Genomic DNA, 22,568 nt, shown 5'->3' on the forward strand with positions numbered 1-22,568 from the left:
CCTTAAATCACGCAGATGCTTTCTCCTGTTTAGACACACACATGCTAATATCGAAATAAGCAGTAGATTATTCAAAGAAAGCTTTCAAAAATTGTACCTTAATCAGGGCAGATACCTGCTTATGATTGTATACACAGTAGCATCAGAAGAAACAGTAGCTTGTTCTGAACAAGTGTCCACAAACATCAGTTCAGTGTGGATGTTTAACCTCACAGACAAGGCAGTAGATGTGTGGCAGTGAAGGGTATTAGTAATGGCAAGGCAGTATATGTGCGACTGTGTAGAGGTACCGTAGTAATAGTGTCAGTAGTGGGAGTAGCAACTGCAGCGGTGGAAGGAGCAACAATACAGTATGGAACATGATGACAGGCAGCCAACAACATGGGCAAGATTGGGCCATCAACAACCAGTCATGGTCAGCAATGGTAGATTTATGCATTCGCCTCACCCACAGTTGTTTCAACAACATCCTCACGGATCCATGCCTCATTCATTTTAACAAATATGATGTTTTCTACAATTGTGGAGGACAAGTTTGTCAGTCGGACAACACCATCTGCCTTGCTGGATAACCTTTCGGAGATGTTACTAGAGACTGGACAAGACAGTGATAGCAAAACTGAGTCACTTCTGGCCATTGTTCCAGTCTGCCTGCCCAGGATTCCATGGGGTCAGGGAACAGGATATGTGCCAAAGAAAATGTACAGTCCAGGTAGAAGTGCTTCTGGTTGTTTAGTACGTATCTTTTTGCTGATGTTCATCAGCAGGGGCGTTGCTAGGGTCTCAAAAGATCTGTGGCCCAAGCCCCAATGCATATGCGCCATATTATTGAATAATTCTCCCCCAGAGTGTCCTCATTATTAATGTTGCCCCCAACAATTCTCCCAATAATGATACTGCTCCCCAAGAGTTCCCCTGTTAGTCATAGTTCCCTCCCATATTGTGGCCAATAATAATGGACACATAATAGACATAGTGCACCCAGCAGTCAAAAGGCTCTCTATAGTATTAATAAGGCTCCCCTGTAGTGCTTCCAGTAGTAATGAGTCACCTTTATAGTGTCCCCAGTAGTTATTCTGTCCCATATAGGACCTCCAGTGGTTGACTGTCTAATGCCCCCTATAGTGCCCCAGTAGTTATAATGCCCCCTGCAATGTCCTAGTAGTTAAAATGTCCCCTTATAGTGGTCCCAGGAGTTATAATGTTCTCTGTAGTGCCTCCACCAGTTTATTGCCCCCTTATAGTGTCCTAGTAATTAAAATGCCCCCTATATAGCCTCAGTAGTTTTCATGTCCCAATAGTGCCCCAGTAGTTATAATGCCCCCAATAGTTCCTCAATAGTTATTAGCTCTCATTTAGTGACCTGTAGCTTAATGCCCTCCTGTGGTGCCCCAGTAGTAATAACTCTCTTGTGGTGACCCCTATAGGTTTAATGCCCTCCTTTAGTGCCCCAGTAGGTGTAATGCCCCTGTAGTTCCACCAGTACTTTTAGTGCCCCCTATAGTTATGATGGCCCCCACATAGTGCCCCTTGTAGGTATAATGACCCCATCAGTTCCCCCAGTACTTTCAGAGTCCCCTTATAGTTATAACCCTCCCCTAACCCCAGTGCATTCAACAGGTATAATGCCCTGTTTAGTGTCCCCCTGTAGTTATAAAGCCCACCCTATATAGTACCCCCAGTAGATGTAATAGCTATGTAGAGTCTACGTAGTGCCCCCAGCATTTACAAAGCCCCCACTGTAGACACACACAAAAAAAAAAAAAGTATATACTCACCTGACTTCCCACCGCCTGAATTGTCTGCTGCTGGTGCTGCTGTGGCTTCTGCTACTTGTTGTAGAAGAGACAGCAGGGGGTTGGGGACTCAATGGGAAGAATAGATGGGCCTCCTGTTCAGACATGGCGGTAGTAGCAGTCTGCAAAAGCTGTGGCATGCTGTGTACAGAGCATATCTGTCATGGTCTTACCTTCTTGCTGTTCTCCTTCGTTTGACATGTGCTGGCGGCCATCTTGGTTTCTGGGTTTCTTGTAGCCTTCCACCCTGCGGCTCCTCCTTCCCACTGGGAGGAGCTGGATTCCTAGCTCATATATATAGGAGGTCTGTGGCTTCAGTTCCTTGCTTGGTCCTCCTGTGTTCACATGCTTCTAAGACTGCTGCTGCTTCTGGTTCCTGATCCTGGCTTCGTCTGACTACCCTGCTGGTTCCTGATCCTGGCTTCGTCTGACTACCCTGCTGGTTCCTGATCCTGGCTTCGTCTGACTACCCTGCTGGTTCCTGATCCTGGCTTCGTCTGACTACCCTGCTGGTTCCTGATCCTGGCTTCGTCTGACTACCCTGCTGGTTCCTGATCCTGGCTTCGTCTGACTACCCTTCTGGTTCCTGATCTCTGGCCTCTCTAAGACTCTGCTTCGGTTTCACCATTCGTTTGGACTTTTGCTTTACAGCTTTATTTTCAATAAAGCCTTCTTATTTTCACTTATCTCTTGTTGTACGTCTGGTTCATGGTTCCGTGACATTAGGACCAAGCCATGAGTTCTGACGGTACAGGGCCATCCTCGCTACCCATGCTGGTTGCCAGACTTGATCAGCAGGATCACCTGTTGGGTCGGTTCGCTGTGGCGTTGCAAACCCTGCTTGAACGCACGGCTCATTTCGCTCCCGTTGCCGATGGGTCGGTTGTCGCTCCTACTGCCGCTCCGGTTGTTGCGCCAGAGTCTACCCCGACACCTGTTGTTGCGCCTGCGGTGTTTCGGGGTATGACCGGTTCTGCCCCTCTTCCACAGCGCTTTGGGGGAGAGCCAACTCAGTGCCGAGGTTTCCTTAACCAGGTGGGCATTTATTTCGAGTTGCTGCCACATGCCTTTCCTACTGAGAGATCAAAGGTGGGCTTCTTGATCTCGCTGCTCTCGGACAAGGCCTTGGCCTGGGCCAGCCCTTTATGGGAGAACAACAATCCGGTGGTTGCCGAGTTTTCCGGTTTTGTTGCTTGTCTTCGGAAGGTATTCGATGTGCCGGCTCGTGCTGCCTCTGCTGCGAAGCTCCTTATGTCCATCAGACAGGGTTCACGATCCGTAGCTGAATACGCCATTGAGTTTCGTACCCTGGCAGCAGAGGTGGGCTGGAATAATGAGGCTCTGGTCGCTGCTTTCTCTCATGGTCTCTCGGATGCCTTGAAGGATGAGGTTGCAGCTAAGGACCTACCAGTGGAGCTCGAGTCTCTTATTTCTTTCCTGATTTTGATTGACACCAGACTCAGGGAGAGACCTTCCTTTAAGGAGAGCCTGCGGAGGTCTTCTAACAGATTGGCGCCTACGTTTGCTGTCCCACCCGTGCCTCCCTCTCCTCCCACGCCTCCTGGGGATGACTTGTCTGGGGGTGAACCCATGCAGCTGGGGTTTGCTCGCCTGTCCGAGGGGGAGAGGGTACTCCGGAGACGCGAGGGTCGATGCATGTACTGTGGTCTCGGTGGGCATTTTCGGTTGACATGTCCGAACCGTCCGGGAAACGCTCGTACCTGAGATCCTGTCGGGGGCAGATCTTGGGTGGAGTCTCCTCGTCCCCGGTTTCCCGTGTTGACAAACCACTGATCACTGTTGTCCTCTCCTGGGTCGGGGGCTCGGTGACGACCCAGGCGTTGGTGGACTCTGGTGCTGGTGGTTTGTTCATTGATAGTGTGTTCGCTGCCGCCAATTCCATTCCTCTGCAGGCTCGAGGTTCCCCACTGGCTCTTGAGGCGATAGACGGCAGACCCCTTCTGTCGTCACACGTGACTCATGAGACCCTTCCAGTGGGGATAGCCATTGGTGCCGGTCACAGAGAGTCGGTTTCGTCTCCACACTACTCGGTGGTCTTGGGGTACCCCTGGCTCCAGAAGCATAATCCGACTTTCGATTGGAGATCGGCCGAGATCCTCTTGTGGTCACCGCAGTGTGGGGCTAGTTGCATCCATGGGTCTGTCAAGTTGCTGTGTACTTCCTCGGACTCTCTGTTGCCTCCTGAATACGAGGAGTACCGGGATGTATTCGATAAGGTGCGCGCGGTTGCCCTACCTCCGCACCGCCCATACGATTGTGCCATAGAGTTACAACCTGGTGCCGTTCCTCCTCGTGGCAAAGTCTATCCACTGTCGGTAGCGGAGAATGAGGCCATGGAGGAGTACGTGAGGGAGGCGCTTTCACGCGGACACATTCGCAAATCCTCGTCCCCGGCAGGGGCTGGATTTTTCTTTGTGAAAAAGAAGGGCGGTGAGTTGAGGCCTTGCATCGATTACAGGGGTCTCAATCGCATCACGATCAAGAACGCTTACCCGATACCCTTGATTTCCGAGCTGTTCGATCGCCTTAAAGGGGCCACGGTCTTTACCAAACTCGACCTGAGGGCGGCATATAACCTGGTAAGGATCAAGGCGGGCGATGAGTGGAAGACCGCGTTTAACACCAGGACCGGTCATTATGAATCCTTGGTTATGCCCTTTGGGTTGTGCAATGCGCCCGCAGTCTTTCAGGAATTCATCAACGATGTTTTCCGTGACCTGTTGCAGCAGTGTGTGGTGGTCTATTTGGATGACATCTTGGTATATTCTGAATCCATGGAGGCCCACATTCTGGATGTCAGACGAGTGTTGCAACGGTTACGAGAGAACAAGCTGTTCGGTAAGCTTGAGAAATGCGAATTTCACCGATCCCAGGTAACCTTCTTAGGTTACATCATTTCCGCTGAGGGGTTCTCCATGGATCCTGAGAAGGTTTCGGCTGTCTTACAGTGGCCCCAGCCCAGTGGTCTTCGTTCCCTGCAGCGCTTTTTGGGCTTCGCCAATTATTATCGGAAGTTCATCAGGGACTTTTCCATGCTGGCCAAGCCTCTCACGGATCTGACCAGGAAGGGCAGTAATTCCCAGGTCTGGCCGCTCGAGGCCATCCGAGCTTTTGAGGCCCTAAAGTCCGCTTTTGTGTCGGCTCCGATTCTGTCGCATCCCAACCCTGGGTTGCCCTTTGTCCTCGAGGTGGACGCGTCTGAGACGGGAGTAGGCGCCCTTCTGTCTCAGCGTAGAACACCAGAGGGTCCTCTGCTTCCTTGTGGGTTTTACTCCCGGAAACTGTCTTCCGCGGAGTGCAACTATCAGATTGGTGACAGGGAGTTATTGGCCATCGTGCAGGCCCTTAAAGAATGGAGGCACTTGCTCGAGGGTTCGGTGGTTCCGGTTCTCATCCTGACGGACCATAAGAATCTGACCTACCTTTCTGAGGCCAAGAGATTGACACCACGTCAGGCCAGATGGGCTCTGTTCTTGTCACGTTTTAATTACGTGGTCTCCTACCTACCCGGTTCCAAGAACATCAGGGCGGATGCCCTATCACGGCAGTACTCCGAGCTGTCCAGGGAGGAGTCGATTCCGACTTGGGTCATACCTCCGAATCAGATCCTGGCCGCCATTCGCACCAGCCTGACCTCTCCCCTGGGTGAGCAGATTTTGGCGGCTCAATCTGGTGCTCCCTCTGGGAGACCCAACGGCAGATGTTTTGTGCCTGAGGAGTTGTGCACTCGGTTGTTGCGAACCTACCATAACTCCAAGACCGCGGGGCATCCTGGAAAGAATCAGCTGTCCTGGGCTGTTTCACGTCTGTTCTGGTGGCCTTCCCTACGTTCCGACATCGCCGCATATGTAGCGGCATGCTCCGTTTGTGCCCAGAGTAAGTCCCCTCGGCACCTTCCGTTGGGCCTTCTGCAACCCATAGCCACCGGGGAGCGCCCATGGTCACACCTGGGGATGGATTTTATTGTGGACCTCCCTGCATCCCGAGGCCATACGGTCATTCTCATGATTGTGGATCGGTTTTCCAAAATGTGCCACTGTGTTCCTCTCAAGAAGTTACCCTCTGCACAAGAGTTGGCCACGATTTTTGCCGGGGAGGTCTTCCGGTTGCACGGTTTGCCCAAGGAGATTGTGTCGGATCGGGGGAGTCAGTTTGTGTCCAGGTTCTGGCGCGCCTTTTGCTCCCAGTTGGGGATTCATCTCTCCTTCTCCTCGGCCTACCACCCTCAGTCCAATGGGGCCGCAGAACGATCCAATCAGGCCTTGGAGCAATTCCTTCGTTGCTATGTCTCCGATCACCAAGACAATTGGGTTGACCTTCTGCCTTGGGCTGAGTTTGCCAGGAACACGGCGGTGAACTCTTCCTCTGGGACGTCTCCCTTCATGGCCAATTATGGGTTCCAACCTGCCGTGTTACCGGAGGTATTCTCTCCCCAGGATATTCCGGCGGTGGAGGATCACCTTTCCGTCCTACGTGCTTCTTGGGTACAGATCCAGAAGTCCCTTGAGGCCTCTGCGCAGCGCCAGAGACTCCAGGCTGATCGCAGACGAGCGCCTGCTCCTTCCTACCAGGTCGGAGACCGTGTATGGTTGTCCACCCGCAACCTCAACCTTCGAGTGCCCACTCCCAAGCTGGCGCCTCGCTTTGTTGGTCCCTTCCGAGTGCTTCGCAGGGTAAACCCGGTAGCCTATGCCCTTGCGCTTCCTCCTGGCATGCGGATCTCTAACGTGTTTCATGTCTCCCTGTTGAAGCCACTGGTGTGTAATCGTTTCACTTCCTCGGTTCCTCGGCCTCGTCCGGTCCGAGTGGGCAATCATGAGGAGTATGAGGTGAGCAATATCCTGGACTCACGCCTGGTCCGCGGTCGGGTGCAGTTTTTGGTCCATTGGCGTGTTTATGGTCCAGAGGAGCGTTCCTGGGTTCCCTCCGCAGATGTCCATGCTCCTGCCTTGCTCCGAGCCTTCCACGCACGCTTCCCTCAGAAACCGTTTTTTGCTCCGCGGAGGAGGGGCCCTTGAGGGGGAGGTACTGTCATGGTCTTACCTTCTTGCTGTTCTCCTTCGTTTGACATGTGCTGGCGGCCATCTTGGTTTCTGGGTTTCTTGGAGCCTTCGACCCTGCGGCTCCTCCTTCCCACTGGGAGGAGCTGGATTCCTAGCTCATATATATAGGAGGTCTGTGGCTTCAGTTCCTTGCTTGGTCCTCCTGTGTTCACATGCTTCTAAGACTGCTGCTGCTTCTGGTTCCTGATCCTGGTTTCGTCTGACTACCCTGCTGGTTCCTGATCCTGGCTTCGTCTGACTACCCTGCTGGTTCCTGATCCTGGTTTCGTCTGACTTCCCTGCTGGTTCCTGATCCTGGCTTCGTCTGACTACCCTGCTGGTTCCTGATCCTGGCTTCGTCTGACTACCCTTCTGGTTCCTGATCTCTGGCCTCTCTAAGACTCTGCTTCGGTTTCACCATTCGTTTGGACTTTTGCTTTACAGCTTTATTTTCAATAAAGCCTTCTTATTTTCACTTATCTCTTGTTGTACGTCTGGTTCATGGTTCCGTGACAATATCTTGCTAAAATGACAATTTTACCTCCCTCAGCAAAACATTTAACATGGCTATCCAGTAGTCATCATCAATTTGCTTTATGCTAATGATACATCTGTCAGCATGTAAGAAAGCAAGCAGGCAAGCATGCAGCTTGCCATTCTTACCAGTGTGCCCAAGGACCCAATTCTTTCTGGCTCCACCCCCCTCTGTGATGACTGGTCATGACCAGTGTCATTGTCAATGTCATCATCATCCACTCTTCCTTCTCCTCCTGGTAGCTCCTGAACTTCATCACTGTGTCCTCCATGGGACTTCATCCATCTCTAACACTTACAGGGCAGTGGGCAAGATGTACGTAGAAGCGGTTCTTCTTTTGCCATCCCTTGTTACATCAGCATGAGCGTTTGCTCTAAAATAAATATTATGGGGATGACATAGTTAATACCGCTGTTGTCCCTACTCAAAAATCTTGTGGCCTCTTTGAAGGGCCTGAGTACAAAACACACATTCCTGAGTCGAGTCTGCCTGAGCCCAAAATGACACATGCTCGTTTGGTGCATGATGTAATCACTGACCATTTTATGCTGCTAATACAGATGGTCCAGCATATACAAGGTGGAATTCCAGTAAGTTGGAATGCTGCAGACCTAGTGGTGCAAAGGCAGATCATTCTGTCAGTGAACATGGCCATAAACTTCTGAAAGCCTGGATACTTTTTCAAAAAGCCTTGCACCACTAAATTCATCAAACGTGTTATTTCCCCCAAATGCAGCATAGCCACAATGTTCCTGCCATTGTTGCTAACCACCTTGTCCAGTTTTAGTAGGTGGGGAAATATCCAGAGGGATACTTGCTGCTGGATTCACTTACGCAATTGATCCACTGTGTGGTTTCTCTCGTCCAGGTTGATCAGTTCAGACACCATGGCAACGCTTCAATTTACACACAGCTTATATACATGGTAGGAGGGAGGAGGAATGGAAGCAACACTCTGTTTTGTTTCTGTTGGGGATGGGAGAATGTCCACTGAGTTGGAGGTGGATGAGCGCCTGACACAAATGTGGAGGTTTCACTAGGATCTAGCATTGTTGCTGTGATGCTGTGTCACTCCTGCCGCACAAAACATTGACCCAGTGCCCTGTGAAAGATATGTACTGTCCCTGACCATAACAGCTGTTCCAGGTGTCAATGGTGGTGGGCACCTTGTCACACAGAGATAATTCCAAGCAGTGGACCACCTTCCCTGCCACATGAGAGTACAAGGCAGGGATGGCTTTTTTGGAGATAAAAATGGTGGCTAGGTATCTTGAGGCTGAAAACTTGACCTCAGTTCCTTAAAGGCAGCAAAATCCACTAAGTGTTATTGCGGCGACTGCACTGCCAGCAACGTGGGATTTCTGGATGCTTTGTTTCTTGGCCACCCATTCTATTATGGATGGTTGACTATGGAGTGGAGGTGGAGATGATGATGATGACGAAAATAAGGACACTGTACTACATGTGGATGTGGCCTGTTTGCCACAAAGAATACTGAGAGAAGGAGAACAGTCTTGTTCTGAATGCTGGCCAGTTCTATTCTTCCACTGGATCTGGTGATGCCACTTTACATGCTGCAATAGAGCTGTGGTATATATGGTTGTGTTTGAATGCCATAGCTTATTTTCATTATGCAGATCTTGCATATAGCACTAATATTGTCTGTAGGCACTGCAGAGATAAACTGCCATAAGGAAGATACCCACACAGAGCTACCAACAGCTGAGCCTTGCCTAGGTCTGGCACCCTTTGAGCCTGCACCAATTGTTTCAGCAGCATCGCCAGTTCTTCAGCTGACCACTACAGAGACATATCTTGAACTAGCATTTTTCCCCATTTCTCATTGGCTTCGGTATCACTGTGACTTCCTCCCAAGTTACTAGTTACCGTCATCTCTGTGAACCTTCCTTCAGCTCGTTGTTAAGGTCTATTGCTGCTCCTTTCACTCCAATCACAATGTGTATGCAAATGTCCCTTTATACAGTTGTTTCAGAACCTGAACGCGGACTGGCCATGCATTTTCAAATGCTTTTACTCCTTTTTGAAAGCTTTTGGGTTTGGCCCCCACATATGATTTCCTAAAGCTCAAAGAGAGCTGCCTGCAAAGCTATGGTTACCATAGGGAACTGATGATGGTGAAACACTTTGGGGGAGATTTACGAAGCTAAATGTGCCAGAAATATATCAGAATTTGCACCCAAAACTAGAGTACATGTCTTTCAACACATTTATATTTTTTTAATAAACTTTCTGTATAGCATTAGGCAAGAGAGTCTGGCTTAAGATGTGACAGAATGCACCAATATTGCACAAAAATTTGGCACAGAGTAAGCCTACCAATAGGTGATGTAACATTAGGCAAGTGTACATCAAATTTGTCATACAGTATAAGCCACTGTGATAAAGTTGGAGTATGTTTTGACTGCCTGGACTAAGGTTACACTGTCTAAATATTAGACATGGTTAGTAAATCTGCCTCATTAACTCCCCCTTGAGCAACATACTATATCCTTCCTTTTACCTGCTTGTTGACCTGAGTACCAAGAAAACTGCTCTCGTGCCTTTTATATGGGACTGAGTAACTATTTGGTGGGGGTAGATACCCACTAACATACTGGGCAGCTATCCATTGACCAGTTGTTTCTCTATTCTTTGGGCAATTTCCCCAGCTGCCTGTGGCTGGACCTCTTCTTTCTGTTCTGTCCAAGAGTAAATTTGGAGTAGTTAGCCATTTCTTTTCCATCCCTCTGTTGCCCAGACCATTTTCCCAATGTCCTGCAGTCAGACTGTTCACTTCTGGTCCAGTCTAAATTGGCCACTGATCTACACTGTTCCCCTTTTCATTGAAAACATTTTTGGTGGCCAGACAGCCAACTTCTGCTCTAGCAAGAATTAGGAAAGACTGCGGCTTCAGGATATGGGATCCCAATACTCTGAAAGAGTGAGGACACACAATGTATCTAACCACAGTGGAGCATGCTCCAAAGCTCATCCACTCTGCCAGACCAAACTGAGCACGCTAACCCTGAAGCCCCCACCTCACCTAACCTCTTCTCAAGTACTGAATGTCCTAATACCACAACTTAAGTTGTCCTTGCTGTTCTGCTAATTATTTGCACATTCTGCCAAGTGAACAAGGGCTCCTCTTTCCTCCCCCAAACTTTCAGTGCTGGTGGCCATGTAGTAAGTGCCATTTTCCCTCATTACGACTACTCCTAGCCTATAATTTGTGCTATGGGTGCCTCGCTTCCCCCTTATGTTTCCTTAAGCCTAGTCAACCCCTGTCATTAATTAGCAATGGGGAATAGTAGGTCTGCTGATAGGAAGGCGGCACTTGTTCCTGAAGGACATACTTGCATTTAAATTTGATAGCAACTATTTAACATTGCTTTCTTGTTTTGCAGGGTGGGAAGTGGCTGGAGATTATATTTACACATCTGCTGGGTCTTCAGATAATGATTATATGATACTTACTATGAATGTTTCTGCCTTCAGGTAAAAATAACTATATATAATTAACCAATGTGTAAAACTATGTTATTTCGTTAATTGGCTTTTTAACTCCTTTCTTACCTTAGTTCCCCACAGCAATTAACTGAAGATAAAGAAAGTAATGAGGTGTCCCGTATCACATTTGTGTTTGATATGAACTGTTTTGTGAATTGCCAACTTTTCTTCATGAAGGTATGTTACTTATGGCTCCCCCTAAACACAACTAAGTAACAGACATACAGCGCACAAACATAGTATTGCTACTGCACAGGTAGTACAGCCAGATGATACACAGTCACATATGCACATACAGTGCTGACACACATTGGACAGTCATATACACAATGCATAGACACACATACATAGACATCACAAACATATTACACATACAGTACAGTTAAGGCTATATTAAACAGGCAGATTATGCATGTGATTGTTGGGAAGGAAGCGTTCCCTCCCAGCAATTGTCTACTCACTAGCGGAGGAGACTGCTGCAACAATCTCCTCCACTGTATGGGGAGGAGCGATCGCTAAAGCCATCTCTCGTCCCCATACTGAATCATTTTTTGCTGAAGCAGATTGTGACTAGACACCATGATCTGCCTCTGGCAGAGAATGATTTTTAAACCTGTTGAAAGATTAGGATTGCAGGATGAACAAGCGTTTGGGTAATCGTTGGCAGTATTACACTGCCAGATCATCGCGTTACTATGAACGCTCACTAACAATGATCTGGCATACTATCTGCCAGTCTAATACAGGCTTTACACTCTTTAAGCTTACTTATCTTTCCTGTAGAGGTTTCATATTTCAGCAGTGGAGAGGAAGCCACGGTAAGAAAGAACAGAGACTCATTTGAGTAGTCAGGTTATCCCTCACCATATAAGCTTGTACAGACTTCTTCCACCTTTCTATTCTGTCCATTTTGACAGAGCTAGGATATGCCCCCATTGTCTGATAGGCGCGGGTCCCACCGCTGGGACTCGCACCTATATCGAGAAGGGAGCGGGGAGCGATGTCGCTGGAGGACCCCAGAATTCCCGGGGTCCGTCCACCACCAAGCGCTAATCCCCGCCTCTCCCATAGAAGTGAATGGGAGCGTGCCGCGCATGCGCGGCCCATGCTCCCATTTATTTCTATAGGGCAGATGGCAATAGCCGAGCAAGCACTCGCCTATTTTCGGCGGCCCAATAGAAATGAATGCAGGGCGGCTGCGTATGCGCAGTGCGCTCTCCTTCACTTTCGGGGCTCCGTTCTCGATATAGGTACGGGTCCCAGCGGTGGGACCCGCACCTATAAGACAATGGGGGCATATCCTAGCAATATGCCCCCATTGTCTGAGATGAGAAAACCCCTCTAAGTTAAAATAGCTGGTAAGAAGCTCTGGTAAGAGCTGGAGTTGGAAAGGAAGTGTACAAAATGCTGTAAATAAAGAGATAAAACTTTTATATTAGAGATGAGCGTACTGCTTGAAATTCACTTTTTGTGTGATTCTGCAATTTTTTCGGTTGAGACGCAAACTGATTTGTTGTGAATTTGAAGCTGCTCCAATTGCCCTGAACATCAGTATATAATACCCTCTAGTCTCTTTTCATGAAAAGATGGTATCTGTTTTTGTTAAAGCAATAACAAATAATTTACAAAGTAAAAACCAGCACCGTTCTTAAAAGCTTTGACGATCCTTTATTTTTGAGTACAGCAAGCACATACAAATACACAGCACGGCATCCCGACTGTAAACGCGTTTCGGACAAACAACATGTCTTTAATAATAATGTAATGATTGTACTTGTTTGTACTCAAAAATAAAGGATCGTCATAGCTTTTAAGAACGGTGCTGGTTTTTACTTTGTTGATTACAAATGGTTGGGAATCAGACTACAACCGTGCCCGTCTGGTAAAAAAAAAGGTACAGGTGAGCTGGAGCTTATTTTTGCATATCAAGAACAAATATTGTCAGAGTGACGCTGACATGTATGGCTATGGGTAAGCAACTGTTTAACGATGTTAACAAACAGCATGTTTAAACACCTACTGTGTTGTCATATGTGTTATGGTTTTTCATATTAGAAAGCTTCTAAAAATTGTCTCTTACTGGGGGCAGATGGTTTTTAAACACACATAGGAGGAGATATATCAAGACTGGCGGATCCATCCGCTTGCCTTAATCTCCCAGCGCTGGCATGAGATGTGCCAAATATGTCACAGTACATCCGGAAAAAGACATCAGCCAGAATTGCTCTGCAGTGTCTTCTTCCAGGTGTACTCTGACGTATTTAGACCAGGCGCAGTAAGGAAGTTGGGAGCCACCAAGCGCCCTTCCTTCACTATGCCTATGCCAAATACTAAATGGCACGGCACAGGCGCAAGATTGCACCCAGGAGGACGTGAACGCTGCCTGGCCCTGTCAATCAAGTCTTGGTGGGCGTGGACAGAGGTGGGAGAACAGAGCCTCTAGGAGCAGGAGCAATGCCCTCTCTGCTCCTAGAGGCCAATTTGCATATAATAAAAGTTTTATTTCTGCAGTAACGGGGGCGTGTATTAAAACAGGACTGGGCTAGTCGGGTTCATCTGACATTAGCACATCGCTAATGTCAACCATCTTAATACTATTTCTGGTGACAGAAGCCCTTAACCTTTTGCAGTGACCCTGTTCTGGGGTCCTACCAGGGGCTGGCTGGCAAATTTTAGCCTGGAGGGCAAGCACACAGTAGTGGCCCATGTGTAGCGGCCCACCCTTAACCTGTTTAACTCCGCCAACCATATAAAGGCGGTATAGGTAAATGGGCTTTAAATCGTTAAAAGGAGGCAGCTGGTTGTGTTTTCTTGCTGGGATTGTACACACACATGCAATCCCAGATACAGTACATGAGTCTGTAGCAACAGCTTGATCATTAGAGGTGCCAGATTTACCAACTCCAGAGCTGAAGAGACTCCATAGACTATAATGGGGTCTGCTCACGATGCTGCTTCTTTACCTGACAGAAAAGTCTTGCATGCAGGACTTTTCTGTCTAGTCTTTTTGACAGGATCTGTGACGGTGGCCAAACTCAGATATGAATGGATAAAGTATAGCATCAAATGTACGTTTAACATACAAATATAGAGAAAGAACCAAGATCACTACATAAATATAGCACCAGAACCACATTTACTGCATGAATACAGCACCAGAACCAAACCTATAATTCAAATACAGCACCAAAACCAAACCCATAAATCAAATACAGTACCAGAACCATGTTCACGACATAAATACATTACCAGAACCAGGTTCACTACATAAATATAGCACCAGAACCAGGTCTACTACATAAATACAGCACCAGAACCATATGCAGTACATTTATACATCACCAGATTTGAAAAGTTCAGCACAGATACCATTTGAGTAGTCAGGTTATCCCTCGCCATATAAGCTTGTACAGTGTTAAACTACAGCTCCCAGTTTGGCCTGAACAGCAGTAAAGGGATGCTGGGAGTTATTGTTTCACAAAACAGCATGGTACCACCCATCATCAGCTATAGATCATCCAGGTGACTACAGCACTCATCATACACAGTCAGTAGCAGAATAATCATTTCCATTTAGTGACTTACAGGTAATGTCTCCTCCTGAGTTCTTCTCCATTTGGTTCAGACCACCATGATGACATCTCCTGGCCACAATTCGGCTGTGCAGATTTTGCTGAGATGTTTTCAGCTTCTCTCTTTACCAACACATTGGCACCCTGCATACTAAAACAAACTAGTCCTAGTGCCACATGCTTTGCCCTAAAAATAACAGTAGCATTAGTGCCACACACAGGGCCCCCAATGGTAGTGCCACACAATCTGTGCCCCTGTATATAGTGTCACATGCTCTGTGCCCTCTATATAAAGTGTCATATGCCCTGTGCCCTGTCCTCTGTATATAGTGTCATATACTCTTTGCCCTCTGTATATAGCGCTACATGCTGTGTCCTCTGTACATAGTGCCACATGCTCTGTGCCCTCTGTATACAGTGTCGTATGCCCTGTGCCCTGCCCTCTGTATATAGTGTCACATACTCTGTTCCCTCTGTATATAGTGCCACATGCTCTGAGCCGTGCCCCTTATAAATATTTCCACTTATATGTGCCCCTTTTAAGTATAGCACCTCTTATATGTTCCCACTGTATGTATAGTACCTATTATATGTGCCTCCTTTATGTATATTGCCTCTTGTATGTGGGCCCTTTACGTATAGTGCCTCTTGTATGTGCCCCCTGTGTGTATAGTACCTATTATTTGTGCCCCATTTATGTATAGTGCCTCTTGTATGTGCCCCCTTTATGTATAGTGCCTCTTCGATGTGCCCCCTTTAGCGTATGTATAAAGCCTGCTTTATGTGCCCCCTTTATGTACTGTGCCTCATATATGTGCCCCTTTATGTATTGTGCCTCATATATGTGCCCCTTTATGTATTGGATCAAGTACTGTTTTTTGCCTTTTTTTTGTGTATAAAACTTCACTTTTATTTCATTATTTAAATGTACATTATACTTTTAATCTTATTTCATCCTATTACAATGCTAAAGACACATATTAAAACTTTCAGTTGTGCGGACTGGCTCTGTGTTTTTTTACTTATTCTGGTATATACTTTTTGTACTATAGTTATAATTGTTATCACAGTTGCTGCTACCTTGTTGGTAAATGGGACTTCTTATTTGAAACCCCTCTATTCCTATGACACAGGGGTAGGGGGAGAACTAGAGAGGGGGGAGGGGGAGGAGGGAGGAGAAATAAGGAGATTAACCTGTGGGTTGGTATAATCTCTTATAGAGGCATAGATGACAGTGTTCGTCACAATCTATGCTTGATATCATACCTCTGGTATATCTCTAGTGTGTTCATATCTATATCAAGCCTATTCCCTAGTAATGGCACTGGCAACTTCTACTTGTGCTTTCAGTGTGCTCCTCTTATCACCTCCTATCCACCTCTCTCCATAAATCACCTTCCCCTTGTAGCCACTGCCTTCAGTATTACTTTCTATTGGCTACTGGGTCCCTGTGGTACGCAGCTTCTGTGATAGTTGCTTTATTTGCTCATATATTTGAGCTTAGTCCACATCATACTGCCTAAAACCTAACACTCACACACCCTGCATCCCGACATGTTTCGCTGTATACCAGCGTCTTCAGGGGATGATGCAGGTGTGAGTGTTGGGGGCGGAGTCCAGCCTTTGAAGGTTCGTTTCCGATCACATGTTTTAAGACACCAATCATTTACTGATACATAGTATCAGTTTGTTCCTTTTGTTCACACCCACTGATCGTTGATTGGCCCCAGTCAGTCATGCACTGATGACTCACAGTTGCATGACGTATCTCTAGGGTCATTCACTCATGCGCCCGGATTTGCCCATTCTTCACTGCGTTATCGCGGGACTGTTGTTATGTTCGCGCATGCGCGAGAACTTATACTTTTTGCAGTCATTCGATTTTCCTATCGGCTTCGCGCATGCGCACAGACTTTAACATTAGTTTGTCCACATCTGTGCTGTCACGTCCTTCCAACTGGGGCTTCATTTCACTCCTAGCAGAGCCTCCTTCATATAACACTCTACTTCAGCAGGGTACCTATATTATGATGTAATTCCATATTTAGTTAGGTATCTACTCTTGTTCCTCAAACTATTCCTTTTATTTACTTTGATAATATCTTATTCTCATGGTGTGTATATATCTTTATACGTATACATATATAAATGTATGGATATAGGGGCTAATTTTTCCTCAGGGGGAATTTTTGGTCAAATTTCTAAATATCTTCTATTAGAGAGGCAATATATTATGGCTTATTTTCACTCTTTATGCCTTTTTATTTTTTATTATTTATTTTTTATTTTCATACCAGGTCATCAATCACTGGTCCATACACCCATCTCTAACTTCTCCCCTGATTCCAGATTCCAGACACCCCTCCCCACAGCCTGGGCTTCCCCATCACTGCCACGGTAAGTATTTTCTTCTTTTTATTTTTTATTTTTTAAGAGAGACATTTTCTCTCCCCACGTAGGTGGTCTACTCCGCTCCTCTCTAAATAATCTGTCTACATAGCATTATCATTGCTAATCTAGGAGTACTTTAATATATTATTATTTATTTATATCATTCTTTTTCTTTTTACTGCTAAATTGTTCTACAAGAATGGTAGAAAGGTAAATCCTTCATTTATTCCAATCGGTGACAATGATTTAAGCCGATATATCCACTTTGCCTCCTCCTGTTGTAATTTGTTATCCACATCTCCTTGTCTCGGGCCTATTTTGACCCTCTGTATCCCCCAAATTTCTAGACCTGTTGGGCTCCCTTTGTGATATTTGTTGATATGTCTCACTAGGGGTGTATCATCGTCAGTATTGAGGGCACTCAGATGTCTCGAGATCCTCCTCCTCAGTTCCTGTATTGTTTTTCCCACGTAGATTTTGGGACACCTACATTGTATCGCGTAGACAACACCAGTACTCTTACAGTTGATATATTCTCTAATAGTATATTTCTTCCCATCATGGGGGTTTATAAATTCTTTCTTTGGCACCATATACTTACAGAATACGCATCCACCACATGGGTATGACCCCTGTGTGGATAACCAGTTCTTTTTTGTACTTATTTTCTTCTGGAAGTGGCTATGAACCATGATATCTTTTAGGTTTTGTCCCCTCCTGTATGTCACTGACGGGTTATTAGGCAATACTTCCTTTAGGTCTTTATCTGATGTTAAAATATGCCAATATTTTTTAAGAATACCATAGATTTTTTTGTGTTGGTAATCAAAGGTACCAATACAACGTATTGTTTTTTCATTTTTTAAAACCTTTCTTTTGAACAGACTCTCCCTCTCCATCCTCTTGACTCTATTATAGGCCCTATACAGCACCTTTCTAGGGTATCCCCTTTCCAGGAATCTTTGATACAGAACCTTACATTCTTCCTCGAAAGCTGTTTCATTTGTACAGTTTCTTTTCGCTCTTAAGTATTGTGCGACCGGTATACCTTTCTTTAAGGGTTTCGGGTGACAGCTTTCCCAATGAAGGAGACTGTTACCAGCCGTAGCCTTCCTATATACTTCAGTGGTCACTTCACCATTAGTTTCTATATTGATCTTTAGGTCAAGAAAGTTTATACTCTTTTTATGGATCTCAGCTGTGAAATGCAAGCCGACGTCGTTCTTATTGAGGTCTTTAGTGAATGTCTCGAACTGTGATATAGTGCCTTTCCAAAAAATCAAAATGTCATCTATGTATCTAGCCCAATACATTATGTGCTCTGTGTGATGTGAATTCTGATCAATAAATACATATTTGTCTTCCCACCACCCCAAAAATAAATTAGCAAAACTGGGTGCACATACTGTCCCCATCGCGGTCCCAGTGATCTGTAAATAATATTGTCCGTTAAAAATAAAATAATTATGTGTAAGTAAAAACCGTAATAAAGTGATAACTAAATTATTGTGCTCATGAAATTGTGTTCCTTTGGTGTATAAATAATATTCTACCGCCTTAATCCCTAGTTCGTGGTGTATACTAGTGTAGAGAGCCTCAACGTCTAGGCTTGCTATCAGAGTATCATCATTCACATGGATTTCTCGCAGTTTTATCACTGTGTCACTCGTGTCCTTAAGATACGAGGGGAGAGTCTGCACAAAGGGTTTCAAAATAGCATCCACGTAGGAACTTATACCCTCGCGATACAATGTAGGTGTCCCAAAATCTACGTGGGAAAAACAATACAGGAACTGAGGAGGAGGATCTCGAGACATCTGAGTGCCCTCAATACTGATGATGATACACCCCTAGTGAGACATATCAACAAATATCACAAAGGGAGCCCAACAGGTCTAGAAATTTGGGGGATACAGAGGGTCAAAATAGGCCCGAGACAAGGAGATGTGGATAACAAATTACAACAGGAGGAGGCAAAGTGGATATATCGGCTTAAATCATTGTCACCGATTGGAATAAATGAAGGATTTACCTTTCTACCATTCTTGTAGAACAATTTAGCAGTAAAAAGAAAAAGAATGATATAAATAAATAATAATATATTAAAGTACTCCTAGATTAGCAATGATAATGCTATGTAGACAGATTATTTAGAGAGGAGCGGAGTAGACCACCTACGTGGGGAGAGAAAATGTCTCTCTTAAAAAATAAAAAATATAGTAAAATGAAGAAATAAAGAAAAGGAGGAAAATCTAATTCCCAAAATAGAGTAAAAAAAACTATATATACCTCTAAAAAATAAAAAGAAGAAAATACTTACCGTGGCAGTGATGGGGAAGCCCAGGCTGTGGGGAGGGGTGTCTGGAATCTGGAATCAGGGGAGAAGTTAGAGATGGGTGTATGGACCAGTGATTGATGACCTGGTATGAAAATAAAAAATAAATAATAAAAAATAAAAAGGCATAAAGAGTTAGGAAAAAACAAAAAATAAGCCATAATATATTGCCTCTCTAATAAAAGATATTTAGAAATTTGACCAAAAATTCCCCCTGAGGAAAAATTAGCCCCTATATCCATACATTTATATATGTATACGTATAAAGATATATACACACCATGAGAATAAGATATTATCAAAGTAAATAAAAGGAATAGTTTGAGGAACAAGAGTAGATACCTAACTAAATATGGAATTACATCATAATATAGGTACCCTGCTGAAGTAGAGTGTTATATGAAGGAGGCTCTGCTAGGAGTGAAATGAAGCCCCAGTTGGAAGGACGTGACAGCACAGATGTGGACAAACTAATGTTAAAGTCCGTGCGCATGCGCGAAGCCGATAGGAAAATCGAATGACTGAAAATGTATAAGTCCCCGCGCATGCGCGAATATAACGGCAGTCTCGCGGCAGCACCGGTGAGGGCGGACAGGTCCAGAGGTGTGTGCAGGTGACCCCAGGGATGCGTCGCGCGGCCGTGAGGTATGAGCGTGGACAAATCGGTGTGGAGCCCGCACGCATGCGCTGAGTTAATGGTGATGAACTGAATGACTGCAAAAAGTATAAGTTCTCGCGCATGCGCGAACATAACAACAGTCCCGCGATAACGCAGTGAAGAATGGGCAAATCCGGGCGCATGAGTGAATGACCCTAGAGATACGTCATGCAACTGTGAGTCATCAGTGCATGACGGACTGGGGCCAATCAACGATTAGTGGGTGTGAACAAAAGGAACAAACTGATACTATGTATCAGTAAATGATTGGTGTCTTAAAACATGTGATCGGAAACGAACCTTCAAAGGCTGGACTCCGCCCCCAACACTCACACCTGCATCATCCCCTGAAGACGCTGGTATACAGCGAAACATGTCGGGATGCAGGGTGTGTGAGTGTTAGGTTTTAGGCAGTATGATATGGACTAAGCTCAAATATATGAGCAAATAAAGCAACTATCACAGAAGCTGCGTACCACAGGGACCCAGTAACCAATAGAAAGTAATACTGAAGGCAGTGGCTACAAGGGGAAGGTGATTTATGGAGAGAGGTGGATAGGAGGTGATAAGAGGAGCACACTGAAAGCACAAGTAGAAGTTGCCAGTGCCATTACTAGGGAATAGGCTTGATATAGATATGAACACACTAGAGATATACCAGAGGTATGATATCAAGCATAGATTGTGACGAACACTGTCATCTATGCCTCTATAAGAGATTATACCAACCCACAGGTTAATCTCCTTATTTCTCCTCCCTCCTCCCCCTCCCCCTCTCTAGTTCTCCCCCTACCCCTGTGTCATAGGAATAGAGGGGTTTCAAATAAGAAGTCCCATTTACCAACAAGGTAGCAGCAACTGTGATAACAATTATAACTATAGTACAAAAAGTATATACCAGAATAAGTAAAAAAACACAGAGCCAGTCCGCACAACTGAAAGTTTTAATATGTGTCTTTAGCATTGTAATAGGATGAAATAAGATTAAAAGTATAATGTACATTTAAATAATGAAATAAAAGTGAAGTTTTATACACAAAAAAAAGGCAAAAAACAGTACTTGATCCAAGAACGTAAATAGGTCCATAGTGACCACTAGTCTGTAAAGTTAAAACGTTGACATGTACTGTGAGGTCAAAGGCTATTGAAAAAATCCTTTATGTATTGTGCCTCGTATATACAGTATGCCCCTTCTATGTGTAGCACCTTTTAAATGTGCCCCTTCATGTATAGCGCCTCTTATATGTGCCCCTTTTATGTATATCACCTCTTATATGTGCCCCCTTCATGTATAGTGCCTCTTATATGTGCCCCCTTTATGTATAGTGCCTCTTATATGTGCTCCCTTTAGTGTCTATTATATTTGGCCCCTGAATACAGTGCACACACTGTATCATAATACTAGGAAGAAGCTAGAATGCAGTGGGTAACAGAAGGTGTGGCCTCACGTGGTAAGAGGTATAATAGATGCAACGGGTATATATAGTATATACAGCAGTGTACTGATGTGTGGTACGAGGTATAAACTACACCTTGTATTTCAAATATTAATGCACTGCTGTATATACCATATATCTGTAAATAGTGCATCTATTATACCTCATACTCACATATCAGTACACTGCTGTGTATACTATATCTGTACCCACTACATCTAATATACGTTTATAATACATGCAGTATATACAGATATATAGTATACTTAACAGTTAACTGATATGAGAGGTATGAGATATAATAGACACAGTGTGTGTGTATATATATATAGTATATACAGCAGTGTACTGATATGTGAGGTATGAGGTATAATAGATGCAGTGTGTACAGATATGTAGCATATACAGCAGTGTACTGATTAGAGATGTCGCGAACATAAAATTTTCGGTTCGCGAACGCGAATTTTCGCAACCGGGCGAACCGCCATAGACTTCAATAGGCAGGCGAATTTTAAAACCCACAGGGACTCTTTCTGGCCACAATAGTGATGGAAAAGTTGTTTCAAGGGGACTAACACCTGGACTGTGGCATGCCAGAGGGGGATCCATGGCAAAACTCCCATGGAAAATTACGTAATTGACGCAGAGTCGGGTTTTAATCCATAAAGGGCATAAATCACCTAACATTCCTAAATTGTTTGGAATAACGTGCTTTAAAACATCAGGTATGATGTTGTATCGATCAGGTAGTGTAAGGGTTACGCCCGCTTCACAGTGACAGACCAAACTCCCCGTTTAACGCACCGCAAACAGTCCATTTGCACAACTGCAAACTCCCCATTTGCACAGGGTTGGATACCAAGCTAGCCATGTCCTGTTCCTTGTCCTCACTGACGTCAATGAATGTCTCTTCCTCCATCCAGCCACGTAAAACACCAAGGGTCCCTGAAAGGTGACAACAAGCCCCCTGGGACGCCTGCTGTGGTTGGTCTTCCACCTCCTCAAAGCCACCTTCCTCTTCTGACTCCTCTTCTTCAGACTCCTCTCTCTGCATTGCCGCAGGTCCAGCAATCGACAATGACAAGGCTGCTTCTGGTGGTGATGGTGACCACAACTCTTCCTCTTCATGCTCATCTACGGCCTGATCCAGCACTCTTCGCAGGGCACGCTCCAGAAAACACGCATATGGGATGAGGTTGATGATGTTGCCTTGGGTTTGACTGACCAGGTTTGTCACCTCCGCAAAAGGACGCATGAGCCTACAGCCATTGTGCA

The 22,568-nt window shown here is 45.5% G+C and overlaps 1 protein-coding gene across 1 annotated transcript in view; it reads left to right on the forward strand.

Annotated features, from left to right (window-relative positions):
• The window catches only part of ELAPOR1 (endosome-lysosome associated apoptosis and autophagy regulator 1), an 810,939-nt gene that overhangs the window by 282,868 nt on the left and 505,503 nt on the right, over positions 1-22,568 (forward strand). Inside the window, exons 11-12 of the mRNA XM_040422210.1 lie at positions 10,799-10,889; positions 10,973-11,078. Coding sequence (XP_040278144.1) covers positions 10,799-10,889; positions 10,973-11,078 — 197 coding nt within the window. The remainder of the gene's footprint in view (positions 1-10,798; positions 10,890-10,972; positions 11,079-22,568) is intronic.

This window comes from Bufo bufo, chromosome 3, assembly GCF_905171765.1.
Source record: "Bufo bufo chromosome 3, aBufBuf1.1, whole genome shotgun sequence".
Taxonomy (NCBI): Eukaryota; Metazoa; Chordata; class Amphibia; order Anura; family Bufonidae; genus Bufo; species Bufo bufo.